This window comes from Tripterygium wilfordii, chromosome 10 (genome assembly GCF_013401445.1).
Source record: "Tripterygium wilfordii isolate XIE 37 chromosome 10, ASM1340144v1, whole genome shotgun sequence".
Taxonomy (NCBI): domain Eukaryota; kingdom Viridiplantae; phylum Streptophyta; class Magnoliopsida; order Celastrales; family Celastraceae; genus Tripterygium; species Tripterygium wilfordii.
This window is the reverse complement of record NC_052241.1, coordinates 1,320,568-1,346,057: the sequence shown is the minus strand read 5'-3', so window position 1 is coordinate 1,346,057 and position 25,490 is coordinate 1,320,568. Positions and strand designations below refer to the sequence as shown.

Sequence of the window (25,490 nt, the reverse complement as noted above, 5' to 3'; positions counted from 1 at the left end):
CGACGTGATAAATTGGGCCAAAGCCTAACGCTTGGCCACAATAGTGTTGCTCGTGTGAGTCTATACGATTTTAATTCAAAGAGATTCAATATTAGACTATTAAGCAAGTGATTAACAAATAAACTATATTCCAAAAGTTACAATAGTTTTTAGAGGAGCAAAATCTTTATATAAAACACACTACATGTTTGCATTTATTTGTATTTTTTTTGTGTATGGTAGAATATACAGTTACTATCATTTGGATGTACTGAGTAAACCCACAAAATATATGCATTAGCCCATAAACTACATATGTCAAACCAACCTATGAAAAATTTATGTATGAAAATTTATGTACGAGCTCATGCCTTCGGAGACGATTAAGCCACGATGGGATCCAACACCATCATTGGCCCACAATTAGACGTAATAATATGATTATATATATATTTTTATAATCCCATAATTACATTTGTTTTTTACTGTGCTTTTCTTGATAGCCCCGCTATCTCCTTTCCCGCTAAAATTCCCTTTTTTAGTTTCGTACTGGTGCGTGTCTCTAACGTCTTGATTAATAAACCCTAGATTTGCGATTTTGTTTTCCCTTTTCTAGGATATTACCGAACACTCGAACAGGCTCCGGTTCCATAATACCGAGACACAGTGAATCACTGAGCAACGGAACGCTCTTCTTTCGCTGTATCTGGTATGGATTTCATACTTATACCTGTCACAATTCCTAGTTTCTTCCGCAATAACTCAAACGACTCGATTTTTTTGTTGATGCGTCCCAGACCTTTCAGATTTTGATGTGACTGAGTAATGTGATTCCTTGATCTTACAATTCTGTTACGGAATTACTGTTTTCTTTTTTATTTGGGGCAACTGGATATAGTTATAAACGATTATTGCAAAGAAGTTGCATGAAAGAGGCAATGGCGGATTCTAGGCGGGGTTAATGTATACCTTGTTTGATTAGTTGAAACCCTATCAAATATTCGTATTTTAATTTTTGAATTTGAAGCTGTTAATTCTAATTTTTGTATTTATAGAATTTTTCGACTCCCACTCCTTCGATTATAGTTTTGCAGTTTTGGGAAACAGAGAACATGATCAGATAGTGCATCTTTTTTTCTTCTTTAAAATTTTGTTTTCTGAATTTTATATGGTGGATATTGTTCTATAAGCGCAGATTTTGGTATCATAATTAATTGATGGGTGATGCCGGTAACGTAAGCAGTGGCTCCCACCATGGATTAGATAAATCTAAATCTCCAAGAGGGCATTCTCTTCCAAATAGAGTGAGCCCAAGACTTCAAAACATACCCATTAAAGAAAGACCATACTATGGGAATGAACGGAAGAGATTATCAGACCATCCTAAGGATGATGTTGTCACGAAGAATGCTAAAGTTGATCATGTAATACAGGAAGACCTTTCTAATGTGGCTAGAGTAGAAAGGAAGGATAAAGTCGGAAAAGGTTGTCTGGCTGCTTCGGATATTCTACCTTCTGAATGCGGTGAACGTGAGATTATAGTTTTAAGTGATGATGATGATGATTTAGATTCGACGCCGTTTGGTGGTATTCCAGCTGATTCTACTGGCAAAAGCCCCACTGCAAGGGTGAAGGAGACATTGAGAAAATTCAACACTCATTACCTTCAATTTGTTCAGGTAACAATCTCTATAATGGTTTTTCATGCAGGTAAAACATGAACTAATTGTTGTTCTTAATCTATTTTCTTCTGAAACAAAAGAATGAAAAAGAATAATTATCTATGTTTTTTGCTTTTATTTTATTTTGTTTTGTTTTGTTTTATAGCATCATGTGGTATTTTCTTAGATGTATTTGTGTGCATCACTCTCGTCAGATGAGATATAGTCTTATCTATCGAGTATCTCTGGATTTTTTTTTTCCATTTTGGTATCAAAATATAAGGACATAAGGAAAAAGGTGAGAGGAATGGGCTCGCATAGGTATAATCGACAGCTTTTTCAGCTATTAAGGTTAACTATGAAATAGCCACATAGATAATAAAATAATCACTGTTGTCATCAATTATTGTTTGGTGTTATTGATTCAAGTCGTTATTGTTATTGCTTTTAAATCCAAAGTTTTTCCAAGTGAGAACAGGTCTATCATATTTTATCTTTTGTCTTCGGTAAGGATTATTCTTTGGTTTTACCAATGGTTTTGAAGCACGATTGCATTATGTCCCCATTGACTGAGATGTCAGGTAAGGCTATGGCACACAAGTGTAGTAACCAATCCTAGAAATGAACGAGATTCATTATTGGTCTGAATGTCTAATCTTAATCATATCACTTTTCCCTTAAATTTGATCTCAGGCCTCTAGCAATGCTGTAGGATATAACCAATTAACTGAGTTCATCAATACTTACAAACTAGTCATTTAATGGACATAATGAATCATTTTTGTAACTTAATTTTTCTTTTAAAACATGATTCATTTTGATATTTATTGTTGAAAATATGTTGCAATTTCATTCCCTCAGCAATGTTAACAGCATTAGTATGAACTTCCGCAGAAAGGGAATCCATCTGATCCTGTTAAGGGATGTACACGTCCAGACCTGAAGGCTATTTCCGAAGTTAGTAATTGCCAACCCCATCTTTATGCTAGATAGTCAAGATCTGATTCAACGATGAAAGCAAGATATACTTCATCTTTTTTCAATTAAATTGTTTGCTTTTAGTAGAATAAAAATGAGTGCAGAAAATCACATCACATAGTAATGCTGTAAATATATACAATACATCATAGCTCAAAGCTGATTGGAAAGTTTTAGGTAAGTTCTAATGATGAGATGTCAATCTTTCTGAATCAAGGCTAAAGATCCCCTTATATTGATGAAATGTTCTTTGGGGATTCTAGGATACAATTACTTCCATGCACTTGGCTTTCCATCTTTTTGGGGGGCCTTGGCCATGGGGGTTGGGGATTACAGTTGAAATAATGAAACTGGTGACGTTTGAAGCACTAGTGGACTGAAAAAAGAAAAGGGCAAATGTTGCATATGCTCATCTCAAGGGATATACGATACTTATCTCGATTTGTTCGTTTCTTATTATAATCATCATCTTCAAACCTTTTTTCCCAAACAATTTTGGATTGTCTATATATGTGTGTGTGTGTGTATAATTTTTTTTCCTTGGAATGTTCGGTTGCAGATTGTGTTTCTCTCTCATAATGTGAAGTTGTTACAACTTTATTTGACATATCTATGCTGTTATTTTCTTGGTTCCATTATCTTTGTCTTTTTCTCGATTTCATTATCTTCCCCCTTTTTGTATGAGTTCGTGGCAGATGCTGCAGAGAAAGGAAATTTTGTATCCCCAAAAAAAGTTTGGAGATCTACCAGGTTGGTGAATTGAAATTGTGTTTTATGCTGTACTTCTGCCTTTCCAGAAGTAATGTATGAGGAGATAGATGCTTGATTTTTATGTTTTTCATCCCTTCCAGTTATGTAGTTATCATGCTCTTGATGTATTTAAAACCATATCCTGACTTGTAAGTTTGACACATTTTGGTTAATAGCAGGATAGCACTATGTTCTGTTTTGATTTTTCAGGCATAAATGTTGGGCATCAATTTTTTTCTCGAGCTGAAATGATGGCTGTGGGTTTTCATGGACATTGGTTGAATGGAATTGATTATATGGGAAAAGCTTACGGTAAATTGGTAATGCATCTAAATTGATTTTCTTTTGTTCAATGCTCTTTACTACTAACATGAATGGAGAAATTCCGAAAGATGATTTTTCTGTTGCAAGCTTTTGCGATTCTATTTTTGTCTTTATTACTCTTGGTGTATTGCAGGAAGACTACAAGGGCTATACTTTCCCACTTGCGGTAGCAATTGTAATGTCTGGCCAATATGAAGATGATGTTGATAATTCAAATGAAATTGTATACACAGGCCAAGGTGGAAATGACTTACTTAATAGCAAGCGCCAAATTAAAGATCAAGTTTTGTGTCGTGGTAATCTAGCTCTTAAGGTGTGTATGATGCACACACATATATTTGATTTTGTTGATTTCCTTTTGTCTAGTTTCTCCGTTCCATAACTACGATGTTGTTACTGGGCACAACATTGAACTTGGGAACCTTGAGTCACATTAATGGGTGTCTAATGTTGCTATCTTCTATAACCTTGGTTTATGCTGTACTTTTAAAAAGAACAGTACATGTGTGCTTGAGTCATATAAGTAACTTCCCCAAGGATAGTTGCTTGGATTTGTCTTTTGATATTTATAAAGTTATGAAAGTAAACGGCCTTAATTATTTAGATGTCTGTGATCATTTCTTAGGAGCGGAGAGCTTTTGAGTTTCTATTTCTTCTTGAGATTCTTGCGAATTGTGGTCTGGTGATCACAAGCACCAAAGTTCCTTTTGCTCTGTATGAGGTCACCTCCTGGCGTAATTGATTTATGCATCTTCCAACGCAAGGAGCTACCATACTATTTCCATGCAAGATCAGTAGACACCATATGTTCATCCCTAGAAGAAAAAGAAGAAAGATAAACAAAGTGCTTTTGTGTTAATGGATATTTCAGTATTAAATTCCCTTTATAACATGTATCGCACCCTCTTGGGTTATATTACAATGTCATTGGTTCTTATGTTTGAAAAGAATGTAGTTTAATTGTTCTATCTTTTGTTGGAAAGATAATTCCATAAGCAAGAAAATCAATTTATAGAGGAGCTTTTCATACTATTAGTAACAATTGGAAGATTAAATTTGTTTTGCTTTGTGTTATTTTTGGGGTTGAAATACACCAAAAGGACTTTTCTCATGCGGCATGCCCAAAAAGTTACCTTTGTTTTAATTAAGTACAAAAGGTTAGTAGTATTTATGTGGGCTGTGTGTCAGTTATTCAGTTTCATAGCCTTGAGGCTGGACAGATGTAAAGAAATGCAAGCCTTGGGAATGCTTTACTTTTAAAGTATGGGTTAATAGCACATTTGGTCACCGAGAGACGGCCCTTGCTTCAAATTGCACATATGACTATCAGTGTGCAATTTGAAACAAGGGCCATCTTTCGGTGACCAAATGTGCTATTAACCCTTTAAAGTATTAACTTCCAGTGTTGATTTTGACAGAAGAAGCAATTTAACTGGATCCAAGAAATTGTCTTTTTTAATTCCATGCCTTGAAGCAAATATGTTACTGGCCATAGATTTACTATGAAACTACAATCTCTCCGATTGTCATAAATATTGTTGTTTGTACAAAGACATGACTTGTAGTAAGAAATGATATAGATTCAATAGAAGTTGATGAAAGTATAATCCTAAATAAAAATGAATGGCGGAAACAAATACACGTAGTGATTCCCATTGATTTTCTCATAGACTTATGTAATCGACCCCAAGCTTTTGGGATAAGGGCTTAGATGATGACGATTGCATTTTGTACCAAAAAACGAATAACATATGAATTCATTGATATTAATTTGGTGGTGACTGTTTTACAAGATTTGTGTTTTACTGTTATTGTAGAATAACATGGAGCAACGTGTAGCAGTAAGAGTTGTCCGTGGACATGACTATGCTAATGGTCAAAGCCGCAGAGTGTACACATATTGTGGTTTGTACATGGTAGATAAACATATTGAACTGTTTTTTTTTTTATTTTTATTTTATCTCAGTCTAGTTTTGATATATTTTCCTTGTAAATGCAAAGCCCGTGTCTCTTTTTTCTTTTCTTGGGGGGGAGGGAATATGGTTAGTCTGGCTGTGTCCATATCCTGAGTTGTGAGACTGCTTATTCAGGTTTGAATTTAGTTTATTTGCCAATTGAACTTATTTTCACGCTATACAGCATCTAGTCAGTGATGTACATTCTCTCATTGCTTAGACAAAACAATAAGCTGCCGGTTCCATTGGCAAAGATCATCTTTTGAATTAGCTTTAAATGGCAATATTGTTTTATCCAAATGCCAACCATTTCGTTAATTATATTCTGTAGCCTTTTTAGGAAGCCATAATGGGAGAAGTGAAATAATTAATTTTTAAAGGATGACACCTTTAATGAATTTCAATAGCAATATAAATTTTCTCTTTATCTCTCCCATAATAATAGCTATGAGTCTATGAGGAAATAACCTTGATATTGAGTAGAGATATGTGGGGCATCTTTTCTCTTACATAAGCTAACATTAGTTTATTATATTTTATCTCTCTCAGCCTTTGAGAGCTTTGATTGGGAATATGTTACTGCCATGAATTTTGAGGTTACATTAACTGCTGAAAATTATTTTGAGAAAAAGAGAGGACCAGTCAGGTTAGTAAACTAACGTCAGTAACTGTTTCTTAAACAAAATAGAAGGATAATAATGAAGGAAATGCAAAGAGTGAAATAGCCTAAGCTATGATTTGAAGTTTAGATCAGCATGCGCAAAGTGCTAAAGTATGCATTTCTTACTTAAAAAAAGGTAAATAACTCCCGTGTATAAGGCTCCAGGAGTGGGTGGGGTGGAGGACAGACAAGATGGTCTTATCTCGACATAATATGTTAAGAGGTTGTTTCCAGGAATTGAACCTGTGACCTCTGTTATACATTTCTTACCATTCAAACAATATATTAGTTTTATGGTTTACCCTTTTGGCATGGCTAAATTCGACTTGTTAACTTGAAGCTATTCTTTGGCACATATTGATTACTTGTATGCAAAGGGATTTTGCCTTTGCTTGTCAATTGAATCTTCTACCTGTGCAGGTTGAGAATTACTGGAGTGAGAAAGGTGTTTCAGGATTTATCATCTTCAAGTATCGCTTGAGACGGATGGAAAGGCAGCCTAAATTAGAAATAGACAAGGTAATGTTTTCTATGTAAAAAACTTCTCTATGAAAATGCCTTGGTTCATTTTGTTCATGGTGAACGGAACTTTGTGATTTCATGCAGTATAAAAAATGGACAAAGTACTGATAACATTGTGACTTCATGCATATTTGTTAGCTATTGCGCTTAGCTTTCCTTGTCATCAAGATTATTGTAGTTTTTGTGTATGATAGGATACATAGACATGTGTTGGATCTCATACTTTGCAAAAAGTAATTGATCTTAACTATATATGAAGAACTACCGCAGCATCCATGAGAGGTATTGGCTGGCTTGTTACATGATGCTTCCTTTTATTTTGATATTCTTTTAGGTTCATTTCTCTCGAGGAAGAGTTTGTAAGGCTTCTTCTGAATTACCTGGGTATTAAATCCATGAGCTTCTATGTCTATGACCAATACTACAATCTCTGTAAGCATATATGTTTTAATTATTTATCTTATCATTTGAATTAAAGGAATTGTCTTATTTTATAAGGTTGGTATGTATGGACATATCGAATGGCCAAGAAGCTATATGCATTCCTGCTACTAATCTAATTGATGATCCTCCCACTGCACCTACAGGTAACTTATACTGTCTCGAACATCTTTCAGGATCATTTTACGTTATGATTGCTGTATAATATAGATTTGATCGGTTGCAGCGGTGTAGGTTTGCTAGTTAACTCTTGCATCCCTGTAAAATAGTTTCTTCATCTACTATTTTGCTTATGAAATTCTAGTGGGTTTTCATAATAATTATTGGTTGGAATGTTGCAATGAGATCTTTTGCTTAGAGACAACATCAGGAAAGATATACATAAAATGAGGCACGTAATCAATGCCTACAGAGTGCAGAGCGAAAACTAAATAAATTTGTTTGACTTGGGGTTGATATACATGACCTATTATTGTATTTAAGTTTCATAGATTTGTTAAGGCAAAATCGCCGAAATAGATATTTTTTTGCCTCATAAAGTATTATATGTTTGCTCTTCTTGGTAAAGCTCTTACAAATTACTGTAGTTAAGAGAGCTTCCAACCTTTTACTTGGAATAAGTACTTCTAAATTGCAATCAAACACGTAAGAATTTGTTTCTTTTTATAATGACAAGGTGGTTTCAGTCCACCCCAGTGCTTGCTCATTTATATTTATGTTCAATGGCTACCAGCACCATATACAAATTTCCGCCCAAAAATAACTCTACAAAATAAACAAAAGTGATAGAACGTAGCTTGCATGTTAAGCGACATTCACTGAAAATTTGTCTTTCGACAGAGGAAATTTCAGAAGTGAGCCCTCCCATATTCTTTGAATGCGATCGACTCTTGTCCAACTTTAGTTAGCTATGTTAGTCAATGCCCTTTTGGATGGATTTCCTTGATGATAACAGCGTCTGACCATAATTGTGTAATCTCAGTATCAAAGTAATAACATTTGCTTTTACCAAGCATTCTCCCTCTCTATTTAAGCAAAATATCAAATGCTACTTACAGCTCTGGGTAGAATTCCTAGGTTAAAAAACCATTATTGTCCCACATTTGTGAGACATTCTTGAGCAAGGATACCTGCGAGAGAGAAACAGAATATGAAAGTTCAAATTTCAATTAACTGCCCCTATTATGCATACAACAAATTGTACGCCCAGTAATTATACGAAATTTATTTACTTGTCTTGTCATTTTAGGTTGTAATGCAACATAATAAACAGCTTAGCATAGACATCACATAATTTACATGATTATTCTTTTCGAGCAAAATCAGTTTTGTACCATTGAAGCATAGAGTCGATATAAGTTTATTGGTGATAGTGATAGATTAAGTTCTGGAACTTTTATTTCTGCTTGTTGATCTGCTAACTGTATATTGTGCAACAGAGTGTCGCCTGTATCAATAAATTGTTCGAATGAAAGGGTGACGAATTACGTTGTGCATCGAACTTTATTTTTTGGTACAAAGGCTTTAATGATGAACATGAATCGAGACTGCCATCAGATTCTCACTAATTTGTTTGGATTTATGGAGTCAACCTCAACATATTGTTTGGGACTGAGACTTTGATGACGTCGACGATGATGATATTGTATTAGGTTTTTGTGCTACTATTCCATGATTTCTGTTCTATCGTTTCTGCCTGCTCATCTTACTAAAATGCAATTGCAACTGTGGAAGTAAAATGCATGACAAGAGAACTGAGCATTTTATTAGAACTGGTGATTGCATTGTCCATGCTTCTCTGGATAGAGAACTTATAGATGCTTTATTCATCTTCTTTATTGGCTATGTCCAATTGTTTATTCAAAGTATGTTCCGGTGTCCCAAAATCATGGCAAATTAAATTGTAGGGTTTGAATATACAAGGTTTATACAAGTTGCGAAAGGTTTGACCATTCCCTCAAGTGCCCAAGGATGCAACTGCAAGGGAAAATGTACCAATTCAAAGACTTGTTCCTGTGCTAAGTTGAATGGCTCGGACTTCCCCTATGTCGAGCAAGATGGTGGCAGGTGATTATTGAACATTGATCCCATTCCTGTGGTAATGATGTAAATATATTGTATGATATTGCTTAAAAGGTATATAAGGGCAAATGCAATGGTGAATTGGTATTGGGCCAACAAAGATGTTGTCTTTTGCTGATGTGGCTGTATTGTAAAATGTGTTTTGCTTATGTGGCTGTATTGGGATAAGTGTTTTGCTGATGTGGATGTATTGATATTTGATGTTTTGGTGTAGTTTTGTTGTGGATAATATGGAGGAATGGAATGTTGTTGGGTTGGGTAGAAAGAGAAAGTGTGTGGGAAGAAAAAGTGTATAGAAATTTGTGTTTTGCTGATGTGGCTGTATTAGAATACGTGTTTGACTTGACTTTTTGTGTAATAGAGGTGGGACCGGGGCAACAAAAATATTGGCCCAGTAAATTGTTTCTCATTGCATTTGCCCTAATGTCTTTGCTGTTTACTTAGTGCAGTAGGATTCACCAGAATCATTTGGTGTTCAATTTTGGAAGCATTGTCGTGCTAAATTCAATAGGCTGTCTGCAGTATTTTGAAAACCAATATGAAAATTGCTATTTTTGTCATTTCATCTAATGTAGAGGTATGCCCGTTCAGTGTAATTATTTTTTTTTTTCTGAATTAGCACACAGTTATCCAACTAGCAAGGCAGTTAGCAAGTTCATGGATTTGCAATATTGTTTTGGATTCATATATTCAATGCTTTGTTCTTTTGGCTATCTCTGGTACCTTACTTTTCTGAAGCAATTTATATGTTTTTTGAATGTTTATCCATGACTATTATGTTTATTTTCTTCAGATTGATTGAACCAAAGGATGTGGTTTTTGAATGTGGTCCAGCATGCGGCTGTGGACCTAATTGTGTCAATCGTACATCTCAGCGGGGAATAAAATACCGACTTGAGGTACCTGAACCACACCAGGAAGTTGTGTCTTTCAGATTTTCACTAGTTTTATACCATGTTAATAAGGCCTCTTTCCTTTGAACAGGTATATCGTACTGAGGACAAAGGGTGGGCTGTTAGGTCTTGGGACTTCATTCCTTCTGGCGCACCTGTTTGTGAATACGCTGGAGTTCTGAGGAAGAATACTGACTTAGAAAATGTCTCTGGGAATGACTACATATTTGACATTGATTGCTGGCATACAATGAATGGAATCGGTGGAAGAGAGGTATAAATAGTCATGCAAGATTAGGGTTACTAATCTTGTTCATCAGGTTGTTTCATATGAATCCACATTGGAAGCCTGCAATTTAAGTGTTTTCCTTCTGCAAACTTGCAATGGTCTCATATGTTATGATCTACTTGGTGGTATTCCAACTTGCCATTTGGAATTATTTGAATTGTCTTTTGTGATTTAACTTTTAGTCATCCCCAATACGTGTCATCGCTGTTGCAACCAACTTATATGTTTAGATCCCCAAGGACCCCAACCCTTCTCAGTTCTCATGGTTCACCGCCTTTATTACACATTTGTACTTCTTGTTAGGGATATTTAACCTTTACTTTAGCCTTTCAAAAGTTGAAACGGAAGGATTTCTTCAATAACGCAACGCGGTCAACCCAACTCCATTTGTTAGAACATCTTCCATTGAGTCTCTGCACCTATTCTTCGGTATATGTTTCCCAAGCCACTTATCCCTTTCATTTCATTACATTCTTTTACTTTGCAGAAGCGACAAGGTGATGAATCAGTACCCACAATTGATGTAGAAAAAATAGATGACAAGATGTTAGAAAGTGATTCTGAGTTCTGCATTCATGCATGTTCCCATGGTAATGTTGCCAGATTTATCAATCATAGTTGTGAGCCCAACCTCTTCGTTCAGTGTGTTCTGAGCTCTCACCATGATATGAGGCTTGCTAGAGTGATTCTATTTGCTGCAGACCCTATACCTCCTTTTCAGGTGCCCCTGTATTCTCTCTTTTTTCCCCCTTTCGTATTAGACTGACTGGTTTACTTAGTTTTTCCTTGGTTGTTTGCTTTTTATAACTTTAAGACCAATAGAACCAGATTCAGCATAAGAATTCTCTGGCATGAGGATCTTTTTATGTGGCTTCTGTTTTTAGTTTTGGCTAAGCTTGAACATTCGTAGATTTCTGTTACGTGAGACCTGTGTGAATCTGGAAAAGCTAAATGTTGGCTTATGGCTTGGACAGGAACTTACATATGACTATGGCTATGCCCTTGATAGTGTGATTGGTCCTGATGGGAAATTAAAGCAGATGCCATGCTATTGTGGCACAGCTGACTGTCGGAAGCGGATGTACTAGCTACGCAGATGAAAATTCAGTCCATCAAATTCAAATCCATGGTATTATATTCTTCATGTATGCTATACACTATATCAAATTTCTTTTGTGGTGGGAAACCTCAGAAAGATTCCCAATTTTTGGCATTGATAATTGGCTGTTCATATTTCAATCGATTTTCTTCTGGAAAATAGGTTAAGGGGATCATTTGCATCAAATTCTGTTCTTTAAAGAGGAGGTTCTACTGATTTCAGAAAAGCTGGGGGAAAAATCACTCAAAACTGTTTGCATAATTCTTAATATCATTCATTTATTGAAAATTCGAGTGTAAATTGCGCCTTTTTTTTGTCAAAAATCTACTTATTACAGTACTTTTCAAATAGCAGTTGTAGGAATAAGCTAGTCAATCAATCAAAGTAAACTAGTTTTGGAAGGCATGTTGGTGGTCTGTCTTCCACTCAAGTCTTGTGCAGTACTTGGAAGAACCAAGGCTCAAATGGATAAAAACATCATGATTATGCCTAGGAAAGAAGAAACCCAGTTGAAGCTCCAAGATTTCCTTGGACAAATACCATCTTCTCTTCTTTCTTACTTTTCCGGTTTAGTGTTCTTTAGAGAGAGATATCAAGTGTTTGATCAAAGCATAATGGGAATTATTAAGTTGTACAAGCTTCGCTTCAAGTCAAGATCTGTTCTGTTTTAGGGAGTTCTTATGATCTACAAAATTCAAAATCTCCTCATCATGTTTCTCTTCATCACGTCATTATATGAGGGGGATCGTAGAGGCGGACAAAGGATTTTATGTTAGGGTGGACAAAGCTAAGCGAGGTTCTGGGAGCAGCGCCCCCTACTAACACTTCCTAATCACATTCCTTGGAGAGAGTTGCTTCCATTTTAATATAATATTATAATTATAATCCTTGCCTTCTTTCTTTTGAAAGTTAAAAGGGCAAATTGATTTAATTAGAGATGTATGACAGAAAACAAAGGACTATATATAGTCCATGTATGATCGAGATAGTGATATTTCACTTGCACAAATTTGGGCAATGGTGTGCTCTCATGCCTCATCAACCTTTTGGCTTTTGGGTTCGAAGACAAACAAAAAAGAAAGTGGCTTTTATGAAAGAGTGGTCATCCATTACCATTAGCCATTAAGCAAAGATTAGGACAAAATGATTAATTAAGGTAGAGAGTAATTTTCTTAGTGGTAAGGTAGGGCACCCCCTTCACACGACACCTATATACAAAAAATAGAGCAATTCAAAATTATAAATAATTTATATTGAAAAATATTAATGGGTTTTTGACCAAATAGGCAAATATTTAACACTTAAGGCAAATTGATTATTGATTAAGAAAAATTAACCATTTTGACGTTTTTGAAAAGTAAAGATAAGGGTGCCCTTTGAAGATATGTTATCCTCCAATTAAGAAAGTAATCTTTATCAAATAAGGCAATCCCATTAATATTGGAAAATCAAAACCATGAATAATGATTAGATATAATTAATTATATTATCCTTAATTAGAGGATTATTAAGAGCACTCAATTCCCATGCAATGCAAGCAAAGTATTAAAAAAAAAAAACCCTTCCCAACAAATCCCCATACTCTTCTCTTCCTTCAAAACGGCGTAACGGGGCTCCTCCTTAAAACGCCGTTACTTTCCTCCACCCCGTTAAGCCACGTGCCTTGCCAGTTGCCACCATTTGTTTAGTCGGCTTCAATGCATGGAATTAGAGCAGTTGAGCCACGCTCCAAATCCCGTTGACGGCCATACTAACGGCAAGTCGACGCCGGTCACTGACGGCAGATATGACGGAAGCAAGGCCCCTAGACTACCGCGCTGGACGCGGCAAGAAAGTTTGGTCCTCATACAGGGCAAACGAGTGGCTGAGAACCGGGTCCGGAGAGGACGTACGCCGGGGATGGGGCTCAGGTCGAGTGTTGTGGAGCCCAAGTGGGCATCGGTCTCGTCCTACTGTAAGCGGCACGAGGTGAACCGGGGTCCGGTCCAGTGCCGGAAGAGGTGGAGTAATTTGGCCGGTGACTTCAAGAAGATTAAGGAGTGGGAGTCTCACATAAGAGAGGAAACGGAGTCTTTTTGGGTGATGAGGAACGATTTGAGAAGAGAGAGGAGGCTCCCAGGGTTTTTCGACCGGGAGGTTTACGATATTTTAGACGGAACGGCGACCGGAGGGCCCACTGGGCTCGCGTTGGCTTTGACACCGTCACTGGTAGGGCCGTCCGGTGATGTGGACGAGCAGGAGGCAGAGGCGGAACCCGTCTTTGATAGCGGGAGGAACGCCACCGCAGAGGACAGCCACTTTTCCGACTTTGAACATGACGATGCAAGAGTCACCCCGGAAAAGCTGACACCCACGAAGGATGTTCCACCGATTACCATTGCGGTGGCAGCTCCGGCGCCGATTTCTGGTAAGTTGAATTCTGAAGTATTGGAATTTTTTTCCTTTTCTGAATCCACATTTTAACTGGGCTTACATAATTTGCATTGTTGCAAATTAATGTCATTTCTGTTTGGGTCACTGGAAAATGGGAAATGCTTTTATCGCAGGCTGATATTTCACCTCTAATACATAATTGTTTGCAGAGAAGCAGCACCAACCCCATCCACCAGGGTTTGAGGCTCCAGGTATTACTCCCAAACTTAAACGCTAATGATCTTGATTCCTGGTTGATATGATTTCTTTATTGAATTGGAGGATATTTATTGATTTGTGAATCGAATTGATTGGAATACATCATTGGGAAGAAATCACTTAACATTTAACTATGTCCACCATGGAAGATGCAATGAGACCAAATCTTTTGTTTGCCACCATCTCAGCTGTTTTCTTGGATTGAAGATAAATCTTCTTGTTTGCCTATTACTTGAAGATTTCGTAAAACATAAATCATAGATTTGTCTTAATCACTTGTCAAACTCGCATGAATAAGAGTGTTCCTGAGGACATACTGTGTCATTAATACGTTATGGTCTATCCTTCCCAAGAGCTGAAAATCTTTGCGAGTATTGATTCCATTAAGTAAATACTGATGATATATAGACATCTCTCTTATACAAACATGTGTTTGATGCTCTCTGCAGGTGCAGCCAATGCGAAACAACCAGCCTCGAACCCGGAGATGGGATCTACTACTTCTCAGGAGAGACGGAAAAGGAGACGAGTTGTGACAGAAGTGGAGGATGGAACAACTAATCTGCAGAATCAGTTGATTGATGTCTTGGAAAGGAACGGTAAAACATTGACTGCGCAACTTGAAGCTCAGAATACCAATTTCCAGTTGGATCGGGAGCAGCGGAAAGTCCATGCTGATGGCTTAGTTTCTGTTCTTAACAAGCTTGCAGATGCCCTAGGAAGAATTGCAGATAAATTATAGAGAAGTGAAATCAGAATACTGTATATAGAAAAAAATTCCTTCCAAATCCCTATTTTCTTTATCATTTCACCTTCTCTGTCTCTTTATATCTTCTTCTTTTTTTTTTCATACACAGAGAGTAAGTTTAGATGTATTACAGTTCATACCAATTTTCTGCAATTATTCTTAGAATTTATTATCAAGTTTATATGGATAGTTATCTTTCTGCCATCAATTCTGGTGGTTGTCGTCATTGTCGTCAATTGAGCTTTTATCCCAAAAGGTTTGCGGTCGGCTTTAAAGGTCTATGAGAATATTATCGAGAATTCATTACATGTATTTGTTTTCTCCGTTTATTTCTATCATGAATCATACATTCATTCACTCTTATTAAATTCATATCATTTCTTAATGCACCATGTCTTTTTAAATCTACATTGTCACCTTTTACTCTCTTCTATATAAATTCTCTCAATCCCTCTCACCGTCCCACATTTATATCTACTTTGAACATGTCCGTCAAAATAAAAATGTATTGAATCTGTTTTGCTACATTAGTATTTAGTTTCTATTTCAATTTAAAATAGCCCATCTTTCTTTTTGGGCTCACTTGGCACAATAGCCCAAGACTTATAACTTGGGCTAACCCACACTTCAGTACACTGGGCGGGCTTTCGGGGAAACGGCCCATGACCATTCCCAGTTAACTTGGGCTGGCGATTCAGGTTGGCTACAAGCCTACAGCCTACAAGGAGTCAAGGACTAGCACTTGCGTCGGGTTGACTTTTGTTTTTAAAGAACCAACAGCTTCATCTCTTTATTTTCACTAAAAGCCTAACAAAACGAATCCAATTTGCACCCACGGGCGAAGTCAGGACAAATATGAGGGGTCGTGCGAAGCGCACATAGGATTTCGTGTCAGATTCAGCGAAGGGTCAGCTTAGATTCTTACGCAGTATTTGGTTCATAATTATGTGAGATCAACATGAGATGAGGAAGAAAAGAGTGTGAGGCGAGTGTGAGCGTAGGGGGTGAGCATGGTTATGTTTGATATAAAATAAAAAATGAGCATAAGTATGAGAATATTAATAGTACAATTTTCATATAATCTTTTTTTTTCTTCTTAAAAAATAAAATAATATTTATAACAATGGTAAAATAGTCTTTTATACATCAAAACTCATTCTTCCTTGTGAAAAATAGTTATTCTCGCCATTTGCCCATGTATGTGAGCTTCGCTATTCTCTACAAGGGAGAATAGAGAGTGGAATAAGTTTTAGATTATACCCTCTAAAACTTAACCAAACAAGATAATATTTAATCCAACCCTAATTCCCCTTAAAACACCAATCAAATGCCCCGTTAGAGAAATTAAGTTCAAATAAGAAAAAACTAAACGCCAACAACAAATTGTATATGATTTGAAACTCGGGATATTCATATGTGAATGTGAGAATGTGAGTCGAGAGAGATGATTTACCATGGTTTAGGGCTCTACCTCTATTGTTTCACGAATCACAAACAGAAACCTAGAGTCCATCTATACAAGGTAGAAGAGGGGGCGAAGAAAGATTGTTGTAGAAGAAGAATACTTTTAGTAAATTAACTTTATTTTTTGGTAGACAAATTCAATGGTTAGTAAGGATCCACTTATTCTTTCATCACCAAGAGATCATAGGTTATAGCAATGAGGGAGGCGGAGTTTTGCTCTAAAATAAATCCATGAGGGCCAGGCCTAAACCGGATAGTACCTTAAGTAGGATCCATGCCTAAATATTGGTCAGGGACAGACTCCCAAGATTTGACGCCTGAGCCTAGAAAAATCCTTGCACTACACTATCATCCTTAAACAGTAATGATAGAGATCCTAGTAGTTGATATTCGGTTATCCCAACTTTTGAGTTTGATATGATATTTATGATTATGCTAACACCCGGATAATTTTGGGTACATGATTGTTCAATCTGGAGACTGTTCAATCGGAAAGAAAAGCATAACAAGCAAGAAAAAAAAGTTTCTTCTAATCCCACGAGAGATCATCATTATTATCATCCATGGAACGTATAAAGGTGACAAGTAATTCATACTCGTATGCCAAAGGACGAATTATATTATTTGAATAGAAGATATAAAGCAGAAACAGAAAAGCAATTATTCTCCAACAAAAAAAAAAAAAAAAGATAAAAAAACTTTGCTAATCCCAAGAAAAGACAATCCAATTAACATAATCCGCAAAAAATCTCGGACTCGCACAAATTCCAGTACTTCCTTATCAACGGTCTAGATCTCTTCCATCCCGCCTTGTCCACACGCAGTTCAATGCAGCGCTTTCGGCCACGTGACAGCGACACGAGCAAGAAGCGATGTTCTCGCCCACGTGGCAGTGGACCCCAGACTGTCTTACGGGACTCTGTGAAAGGCGGGAATCCAGTTTTGTCCTCACAGAAACTAGAGACCTAGAGAGAGAGAGAGAGGAGACTGGTCTTCCAGTCTTCCTTCATAGAGAGAGCAGCTTGTATTTGTAGTTTTGCAGCTATTTGTTCTAATCAGGCTCGATTTCAGTGTGTTTTTGGTACAAAAGAACTGTAAACGGTTATCCACTAATCATTCGCGAAGAGGAGATAGAGTTTCTTGCTTGCATCTGCAAATTTTGTTTAATAGAAAAAGACTTGATTTGTGAGCTTTCAGTCTTGACAAAACTTTACCATTTCTTCATCAAATGTGGTGAAGTTTGTTGATTGGTCAGTGAGCTGTTAAGCGTGCAATTTTCCTGGTCAAGGTGATTCTCTAAGATGACCAAACGATTCCCATCGTCATTCTCCTGAAGATTTTGAGTTGGAATTCGTTTCTTTTATCTAATTAAATTCCTTTCAAGCTTGGAGCTTTATCGGATATCTTGTTCAGGTCAGAGATTTGAATACATGGCTTGTTATAAAATGGAAACTCTTGAGATGGGTTTTTGGAATTCGAACAGATTTTCTCCATTTTCGTCTGAATCGCAGGACTTGAAGACGTAGGTTCTTTAGCTTTTTCTAGGCTTCAATGGAGAAACCGACAATCGCTCTACTTTTGCTCTTCTTTTTTTGTTTTCCAACAGTGGAATGCCAAGACCCCAAGCCACAGCCGCCGTCACCGTCGTATTCTCGGTCGCACCGGTTCGACAATGGTCCTAACAGGATCGTTCTCAGTGTAATCTTGGGAGCTTTAACTGGATTTTCCGGAGCCATTGTGTTCGCTCTTGCGGTCCGCTTCTTCATCAGCTACATGAACACAATTCCAATCCTCAAAGGCCCTGTCGTCTTCTCCCCTGAAATCAACCGGAAGACCCTTCAATCGGCTCTGTCAAACGAGACCCACCAACTGGGTTCGAGCCCAAATGGGACATACTACCGGACCCCTCTCGACAACGGGCTCACCGTTGCCGTCAAAAGGCTTGAACCCACCGTGGGTTGTTCACCAGAGACGCAGAGTAAATCCGTCAAGAGGAAGATACAACAGGAATTGGAGAAGCTCGCAAGCTTGAACCACCCAAATGTGATGGTTCTCCAAGCCTACGTAAGCAAACCGGAGAGCTTTTACCTGGTCTATGACTATGTCCCCACTGGGAGTCTTGAGGACGCCATGAACAGAGTTAGAGAGAACCAATTGGAGCTCAGTTGGGAAGTGAGACTTCGAATTGCAGTTGGGATTATCAAGGGGCTTCAGTATCTTCACTGTACCTGTGTTCCACAGATTCTTCATTATAATCTGAAGCCTAGAAATGTAATTTTATATTCTGGGTTTGAGCCAAGATTGGCTGATTCTGGATTGGGTTTAATTATGCCAAACTTGGATAGGGCTTCATCTGGGTATGGTGCTCCTGAGTGCTTCCAAGATTGCAGGTATGGAATTTAGATTCGTAGAATTCCTTAGTTTGCCAAGAACTGCAATTTTTTTTTTGCCTTCTTAAGTAAATTAAGGTGTGTTAGTTTGAGATATTAGTGTTTGGGTTCTAGTCTACTATCGGGTCTTAGCGTACTAGGCCCTGGCCCAGGACTTACTCTGTTGGTAGGGGGAAAACTTCTATGCGTGGACATGTCAGCCCAAGATTTGCGTTCACTCAACTATCCAAATGGCAAGTTGGACGAGTCGGATTTTTAAAAAAGAAGTAATAAAGCTAAAGATAGAGTAGCTGTAGTGTTTTCTTTTTCTAGTTATGTTGATTGTTTTGGTATCTCTTTAATGAAGCAAAGGGACTAGGTTTTGTTACTTGAAGCGTTTGATAAGGTCCTGTATTTCTCACCAGATTATCTTTTCTGGGTCTTCCTGATAAAATTGTAGAATTCATACTTCAATTTCTGTTACTTTGTTTTAATTTGATGTATGAATTTACAATCTTCAATAGGTATACTGATAAGAGTGACGTCTTTAGCTTTGGGATGATATTGGGTGTTTTGCTGACCGGTAGAGACCCCACCGATCCGTTCTTCGGTGAAGCAGCGAGCGGGGGAAGTTTAGGGCATTGGCTTCGGCATTTGCAGCAAGCCGGGGAGGGAAGGGAAGCACTAGACAAGAGCATTCTCGGGGAAGAACTGGAGGAAGAAGAAATGCTGATGGCAGTGAGGATTGCCGTTGTCTGCCTGTCGGATTTGCCCACCGATAGGCCTTCCAGCGATCAGCTTGTTCACATGCTAACCCAACTTCACAGTTTTTGAAGGCAAGTGTGAGTGGATTACAAGCAGCATTAATTTTATTCGCATTGGAGAAATTGGATCCATTTTTTTTGGGGGGTATTTAGTTGGAATTGCAACACTTTTATACATACTACGAAGAGGTGATGGAGTTCTGGTGACTCCTTGCACATGAGTTGACGGCCCGAGTTTAGAGTTATTCTAGTTGTCGGTTGAGTATGTTGCGGGGAAATCTCGATTACCAAAAAAAATCATGGCGTTGTTTACAATACTTCTCTCAAGTGGTGTTTAATGTTGTCAATCCTGCAAGAGAAGACTAGTGAAGGAGCTCACTACTAAGTACCAACTCAGAAGAAAGAGTAACTGATGAGGACAAATGTTGTGGGGCAATTGCTGCATTATTGTGTTCTTCTCACCTCCCAACGGGCGTAGGGTTTCAGTGACTGTCCTTACTTGAACACAACTTTATTGGAATCACGGATCCTTTTTTCCTTTTTCCAATCAGGGAATTATATTCCTTTGATCTAAATAGTGTGATTTGATCCGTAATGTTTTAAAGCCTTCGTATAGTTACAAGATTGTATAGGTTCGAGTGTTATTCGTCAAACTCGCATGTACATAAGTTTCTCATTTGATGATAAGGTAAATTGAGTAATATTCAACGCGTAGTCACAAAGGTATTGCTCCTAATGAGGATCGAATTTAAAACTATATACGTTTTGGCTCTAAAAAAATTCATTATTATACTATCACCCAAAAATGATGTTTAAGACACAAAATTAGAAGAGATTGATGCAAAAGAATGAGTTGAAAAGACATGGGAAAGAGCACATACTTCTTAGATGACATCCCTTACATCAACCCTAAGATTCCATCTCTGGGTTCCACACCCATCTTTTCCCAAGTTTGGCTACTGGCTTTAAAACATTGAGCTGAATCTTCACTCTCATTTTATAACGCAATCGAACGGTTACACTTAAAACCGGGATTGTAAACAAAACTACAAATAGATACTATTCTTATTCTTGGGTGTGTAAATAGTATAGGAACTCCGCAATTTGTTTAAAATTTTAGAGCCTATAATTTGAATCTAATGGTTTTGAAAATATTTCACCCCACCTCACATTTTTATTTTTTCGTTTTGAAAATTCATTTAACATTTTCTCTAATATTATACACATTATAAATTCTAAGAAATTACAAAACTCTCAAATCCGTGTAAATAAACTCATAAACTCATGAGCCCGCAATTCACTTGCGGTAAACAAGCACATTGACACTATTTAGATTAGTCCCCTTCTTCCTAAACACTTCATAGATGGTGAGGTTTTAGTGTAATGAGTGATCTCAAATCTCACAAATTTAGAAGGATTTATTCTAGACTAATTGAATGGATGGAAAATTGGCAATATATAACCTAAGGTCAACAAATTAAATCTTTAGGAAGAGTGGTTCATTCTTATAGAGCCATACAATAGTTTGTATTTTTCTGATTATTTGTAAGAGAAAAATCCAAGCTTGACAGGCTCCTCCTCTCCAGTCCCCCCACGATCAGAAGCTGGATCCAAAACAGTGATTATAACTCCATCTTTATCCAATAATCTCATTCAAGGAAAATATCTTGCTACCTTATCTTCTTCCATCTCTCATCAACCAAGCTAATGATATATTTATAGCTAGAAACTCCAATTCATCTGAAACAGTGCTTCACACACAAGCAATCAAAAATGCAGGCAGCCATGAACTTAGTTTCATCACCTCTTTCGATTGTAATACCCACCAAATCCTCTTTGCCATTGAAATCCATTGCAAAGCTTCAAGGTCGCCAATTTCCTCGGATCAGAGCAGCTAAGGTGCAACCTGACACAACAACAGTTGATTATAGCTCCATGACCTCGTAAGTCTTCTAATTACTGTCATGATTATATATTCAAGCTTCATATTTGATTGAAATGTCAAATTTAGTACACTGGCTGTAATGAATAAAAGCTTACTTTAATGAGGATAAAATCAGTGTATTCCCAGCTGAGGCTTGCGAGACAATCGGTGGGGAAGCTTGTGACGTTGAAATGTACCAAGAAACGAAGCTCAAACCAGAGACTGGAAACACAGTGCCAAAACCTGCTTCAGAGCAGGTTGAAAGAGAATATATAGACTATGCCAATCCCAAAACGTAAGATCTTAAGAATCCTGTTTGTTGAACTTCTAGGGTTTTCTTAATTTGCAACGACAAAAGTTGAGAATCAGAAAGAAAAACTGAAGCGTGATATCTTGATTTGATCCATTACAGGGTGTTCCTCGAAGAAGCCTGTGATGATCTTGGAGGAGAATTCTGTGACCCCGAGTATCTGAGCAAAGGTAACTAGAAAATCAGGGCTGGAATTCACAGATATTGGTGAAGATATCAACTTCTTATTCTGATTGAGGTTCTTTATGTAGTATTGTGAAATTATGAATAACCGTATATCACTTGACAGTGTACCTAACAAAGTTGTGAAATAAATAACAGAACCTTGCAGCTAGTGACTCAGTTTTTCTTCAACCAGAACCAAGAAGTTACACTATCAGAATCATTCAACCATCACATTTCACAGACCATTTATTAAAGCAGCCATTAGTAGTGGAATGAAATATACATACATTGGATTTAACAACATTACTATTGGTTCTCCTCAATGATGCCCTCCAGAAACAGATATTGAAGAGCAATTGAGTACTTTGCTGTTCTCAACCTCTCTGACTTGCCACTTTTTGAACTGCTATTGCTTCTTAGGAGAAACAATCCAGAACCATCACCTTCAATGATGAACCGTCACATTCAGCACTTCACGCCTTGGAAAAAAAAAGAGTAAGTAAAGAAACAAGCTTCTCTTGATTTTTGAAACCAACCTTTGATTGTAAAAATGGAAGGAACCCATCTCTTGTAGATGAAGAGCAGCCTTGGGGAATCTCCATGGTGTGTATCAGAAAACAGAAGCTTGCAAGGCTCCTTCTCACTGTTCACACAAACCTAAAACAGATACTACATGGTTGTGATAAAAGGAATTAAGCACCCCAAAAGATATATCTAGGCACTCACTTTGCATGGATTATTGCATTGTGGCATAATGACAAAGTCCTAACCATTGCGAGGTCCCTTCCACGAGGATTAGCATATTTCTCTTGGCAACTCCTTCAACCAAAATAGAACTAAATAACCACACAGAAAACAGGCTTCAAAGGTGAATGAATTGACAAACAAGGAAAACTTGTTTACATTCCATTTCTTGCATTAAAGTATGGTTAAAAGAAGAAGGAAATTTACCTTTCATCAAAGAATCCCCCAAAATCATCAACAACAACTGCAGCAGGAAATATGTCATGGAAGTGAAATGCAGCAAAATACTTCTTAATCCCCTCATCATCATCCACATACCTTGATATAAAACACAATGATCAAGATCTTTGCAACCTTTATCAACATCAACCACTAATTCTACACTTAAACAGTTAATGGGGCTTCTTACTTCATTTGAATGCGCTGAAAGATATCAGATGACGGATCAACGCCCTGGAAAAAACACACAAACAGTAATGCTCCAGAGATCGAATTACAAAACAGAATAATATTGGAGAAAATAGAACGGACAGAAAACTACCTGTGAGAGATACGGGGGTTTGCTTTCTAACCTGCGTCGGTTGCATATGAAAACCACCTTGCGGTCGCCAATATTGTCCTCCATTGCAGCGTTGAAAGCGAACTGGAATAGCAATGAAGTTTTTCCACTGCATTTGAACTTCCATCAATCCATACAGTGACAGAAATGAGCATTCCACCGTGTGTTCGATGGTTTGACTGGGAGAGAAGAAGATATAGAATAAGGTTTTATTATTACCAGGAAGATGGCCCAGATAAGAGCATTATCGAGTGGGAATCTTCATGGAAATCCTCTTGCCTCACAAAGAAGAACCTCTCCACCATGCTCGCGTGCTCAAAAGCCCTCGCTTCTGCAGTTATGCCTACTTCTTCGAGACTGGTTAGGGATGACTATTGTCGTCTTCGACTCTTCGTCGTCTTCTTTCGATCTGATCCGGTTTAAGGCCCATCGATGGCCCAAATAGGATAACAATATGTGCAAGGCTGCAAGCCCTTACAACCTTCTTGGGCTTCTTGCCCACTTCTGTGGTCCGTGGACTTAGTCCCAGAATGGCAGATTCGTTGGTTGGGCTTGTGAGCGGTTCCTTAGTACACGATCCAGGCCCATTAGAACCAAACTCGCTGCAATTAAGGTAATTTTATGAGGGTAAAACTTAATTATCTAATCAAATCAATTTAATTCGGTTCATTGAATACTAATCGAAGAAGACAACCCAACCTGTTTAGTATTTTTTTTGTTTGGCATTTTTTTTTCAATCTTGCATATTTTTCAGCAAAATACTTTTTAATTTTGATTTTAAAATTGGTTTTCTATCATTTTTTTTAAACGAAGATTCGAACTCTAGTCATCAGGATAATACACACAATTTTTACCACTTCAACTAGTGCCTCAGGTGTAAATTATATATCATTATTGAATACATGGGGGGGGGGGCGTATTCCAAAATTAGCCAACATTAATCGAGTTACGAAATGCCTACAACAATACGAAAAATTTATATCTTCCTAACAATTTCTTCCATAACCGGTCACAATAGTATTACGTTATCTAATTACATTGAATTTCGTTATTACGTTGTCTAATTACATTGATTTTCGTTATTACATTGTCTGATTATATGTTATGACGGAATTTGTTAAATATACGTTGTACTGCCGAAATCAATAATGGTAATTAATGCGAACAAGATCAAAGATTTACTGGCCTTTGTTTCTCTGGATTCTATCCATGTGCCCAAAAAGTGGTTTTGATCAAGATTTATTCTTTGGACGAATACGACAAGAGAATATTAAGATTATGTTTGGTTCAATTTGGTTAAAGTAATCCAAAGCAAACATTTCAACTTCTAATATTCTCCTATTGGGTATGAACATAATTTGAGATGGATTTATGTTCATACTAAATTTGTTTATAGATCAAATTGGACCCAAAAGACAAAATCAAGTATTTATTAATTACGTACATAGATTTATTATAATTTCAAACCCAATGCACATCAACAATATTGTCTATTTTCGGTTGTTCAGTTCTCGTAAATGAATTGGGCCTGCACAACTTTGCCTTCCCATGAGGTTATCCATCCCTGTAGGGCTATCGCAAAAGCACAAGATGTTCTCATTTAAGAAAACACGTTTTTAATGATTAAGAATTAAGAATTAAAATTATCTATATATGTTAATCGGTTTTTTTTTTAATTGTAATCTTATCACGTTGGGCGTCAGAAAAATCACAACGATATCCATGCGGCTTCTTGTTTTCCTTATCTCTTTATCAGGTTGACTACGTCATCAAAACAAACAGACAATTTAAAAACGAAAGAAGCAAAGTTTATATTGTTTTGGACGGCTATTTGTCTCCTAATAAAACCTTCACTCACAAACATTTTAAGGTCATTTGGCTAATTCTCTCATACTAGAGGAGTACTGTGAATAAAATGCCAAAAAAAGTCGAGCTGAGATAATACCTAATCCAGTCCGATTTGTATAACAATATAATGCCACTTTATAATTAAAAAAATTCGAAAGGATGAGAAGAAATAAGTAGGATTCAATTCACTTGAGGTATTGTTTATGTTCTGAGTCCAAAGCCCATGTAACTTTGTATTTCAAGAGGTGTCTCAAATGTTTAAGATTTATCTCACACTTATAAATCACATTGTTGGTTTACACCAAATTGATGTTGGACTTTTTACAAGTC

At 37.1% G+C, this 25,490-nt stretch overlaps 5 protein-coding genes across 8 annotated transcripts; 4 read left to right on the top strand and 1 right to left on the bottom strand.

The window, feature by feature from the left end:
• The first annotated feature begins 485 nt into the window (after positions 1-485).
• Positions 486-12,254, top strand: LOC120007130 (histone-lysine N-methyltransferase, H3 lysine-9 specific SUVH4-like). Of its 2 annotated transcripts, XM_038857318.1 has the most exons (15): positions 486-688; positions 1,175-1,658; positions 2,535-2,597; positions 3,314-3,368; positions 3,579-3,688; positions 3,826-4,005; positions 5,510-5,608; positions 6,729-6,827; positions 7,165-7,214; positions 7,329-7,417; positions 9,179-9,338; positions 10,147-10,252; positions 10,338-10,520; positions 11,023-11,256; positions 11,510-12,252. In XM_038857318.1, exons 2-15 carry the CDS (start codon positions 1,197-1,199, stop codon positions 11,621-11,623), a joined length of 2,004 nt encoding a protein of 667 aa, XP_038713246.1. In that variant the 5' UTR covers positions 486-688; positions 1,175-1,196; the 3' UTR covers positions 11,624-12,252. The 2 variants fall into 2 exon arrangements, with proteins under 2 accessions (XP_038713246.1, XP_038713247.1); XM_038857319.1 differs by lacking the exon at positions 11,023-11,256 and having other exon boundaries at positions 11,510-12,254.
• Positions 12,255-13,177: 923 nt separating this feature from the next.
• Positions 13,178-15,192, top strand: LOC120007060 (trihelix transcription factor ASR3-like). Its single transcript, XM_038857225.1, has 3 exons — positions 13,178-14,041; positions 14,217-14,258; positions 14,715-15,192. The coding sequence occupies exons 1-3, from the start codon at positions 13,336-13,338 to the stop codon at positions 15,005-15,007; spliced, it is 1,041 nt and encodes a 346-aa protein (XP_038713153.1). The 5' UTR covers positions 13,178-13,335; the 3' UTR covers positions 15,008-15,192.
• Positions 15,193-17,460: 2,268 nt separating this feature from the next.
• Positions 17,461-20,308, top strand: LOC120007197 (inactive leucine-rich repeat receptor-like protein kinase CORYNE). Its single transcript, XM_038857396.1, has 2 exons — positions 17,461-18,867; positions 19,371-20,308. The coding sequence occupies exons 1-2, from the start codon at positions 18,029-18,031 to the stop codon at positions 19,678-19,680; spliced, it is 1,149 nt and encodes a 382-aa protein (XP_038713324.1). The 5' UTR covers positions 17,461-18,028; the 3' UTR covers positions 19,681-20,308.
• A 742-nt stretch (positions 20,309-21,050) lies between these two features.
• Positions 21,051-22,186, top strand: LOC120007091 (light-regulated protein, chloroplastic-like). Its single transcript, XM_038857266.1, has 3 exons — positions 21,051-21,553; positions 21,671-21,829; positions 21,947-22,186. The coding sequence occupies exons 1-3, from the start codon at positions 21,384-21,386 to the stop codon at positions 22,020-22,022; spliced, it is 405 nt and encodes a 134-aa protein (XP_038713194.1). The 5' UTR covers positions 21,051-21,383; the 3' UTR covers positions 22,023-22,186.
• On the bottom strand, positions 21,378-23,713 carry LOC120007090. Of its 3 annotated transcripts, XM_038857264.1 has the most exons (8): positions 23,532-23,713; positions 23,295-23,421; positions 23,163-23,206; positions 22,961-23,071; positions 22,736-22,828; positions 22,546-22,652; positions 22,297-22,452; positions 21,378-21,516 (listed from the first exon to the last, which is right to left on the bottom strand). In XM_038857264.1, the coding sequence occupies exons 1-7, from the start codon at positions 23,615-23,617 to the stop codon at positions 22,316-22,318; spliced, it is 705 nt and encodes a 234-aa protein (XP_038713192.1). In that variant the 5' UTR covers positions 23,618-23,713; the 3' UTR covers positions 21,378-21,516; positions 22,297-22,315. The 3 variants fall into 3 exon arrangements, 1 of the variants encoding a protein (XP_038713192.1); XR_005470136.1 differs by lacking the exon at positions 21,378-21,516 and having other exon boundaries at positions 22,418-22,452; positions 22,546-22,678; XR_005470137.1 differs by lacking the exon at positions 21,378-21,516 and having other exon boundaries at positions 22,432-22,452; positions 22,546-22,666; positions 23,532-23,712.
• Between the last annotated feature and the right edge of the window lie 1,777 nt (positions 23,714-25,490).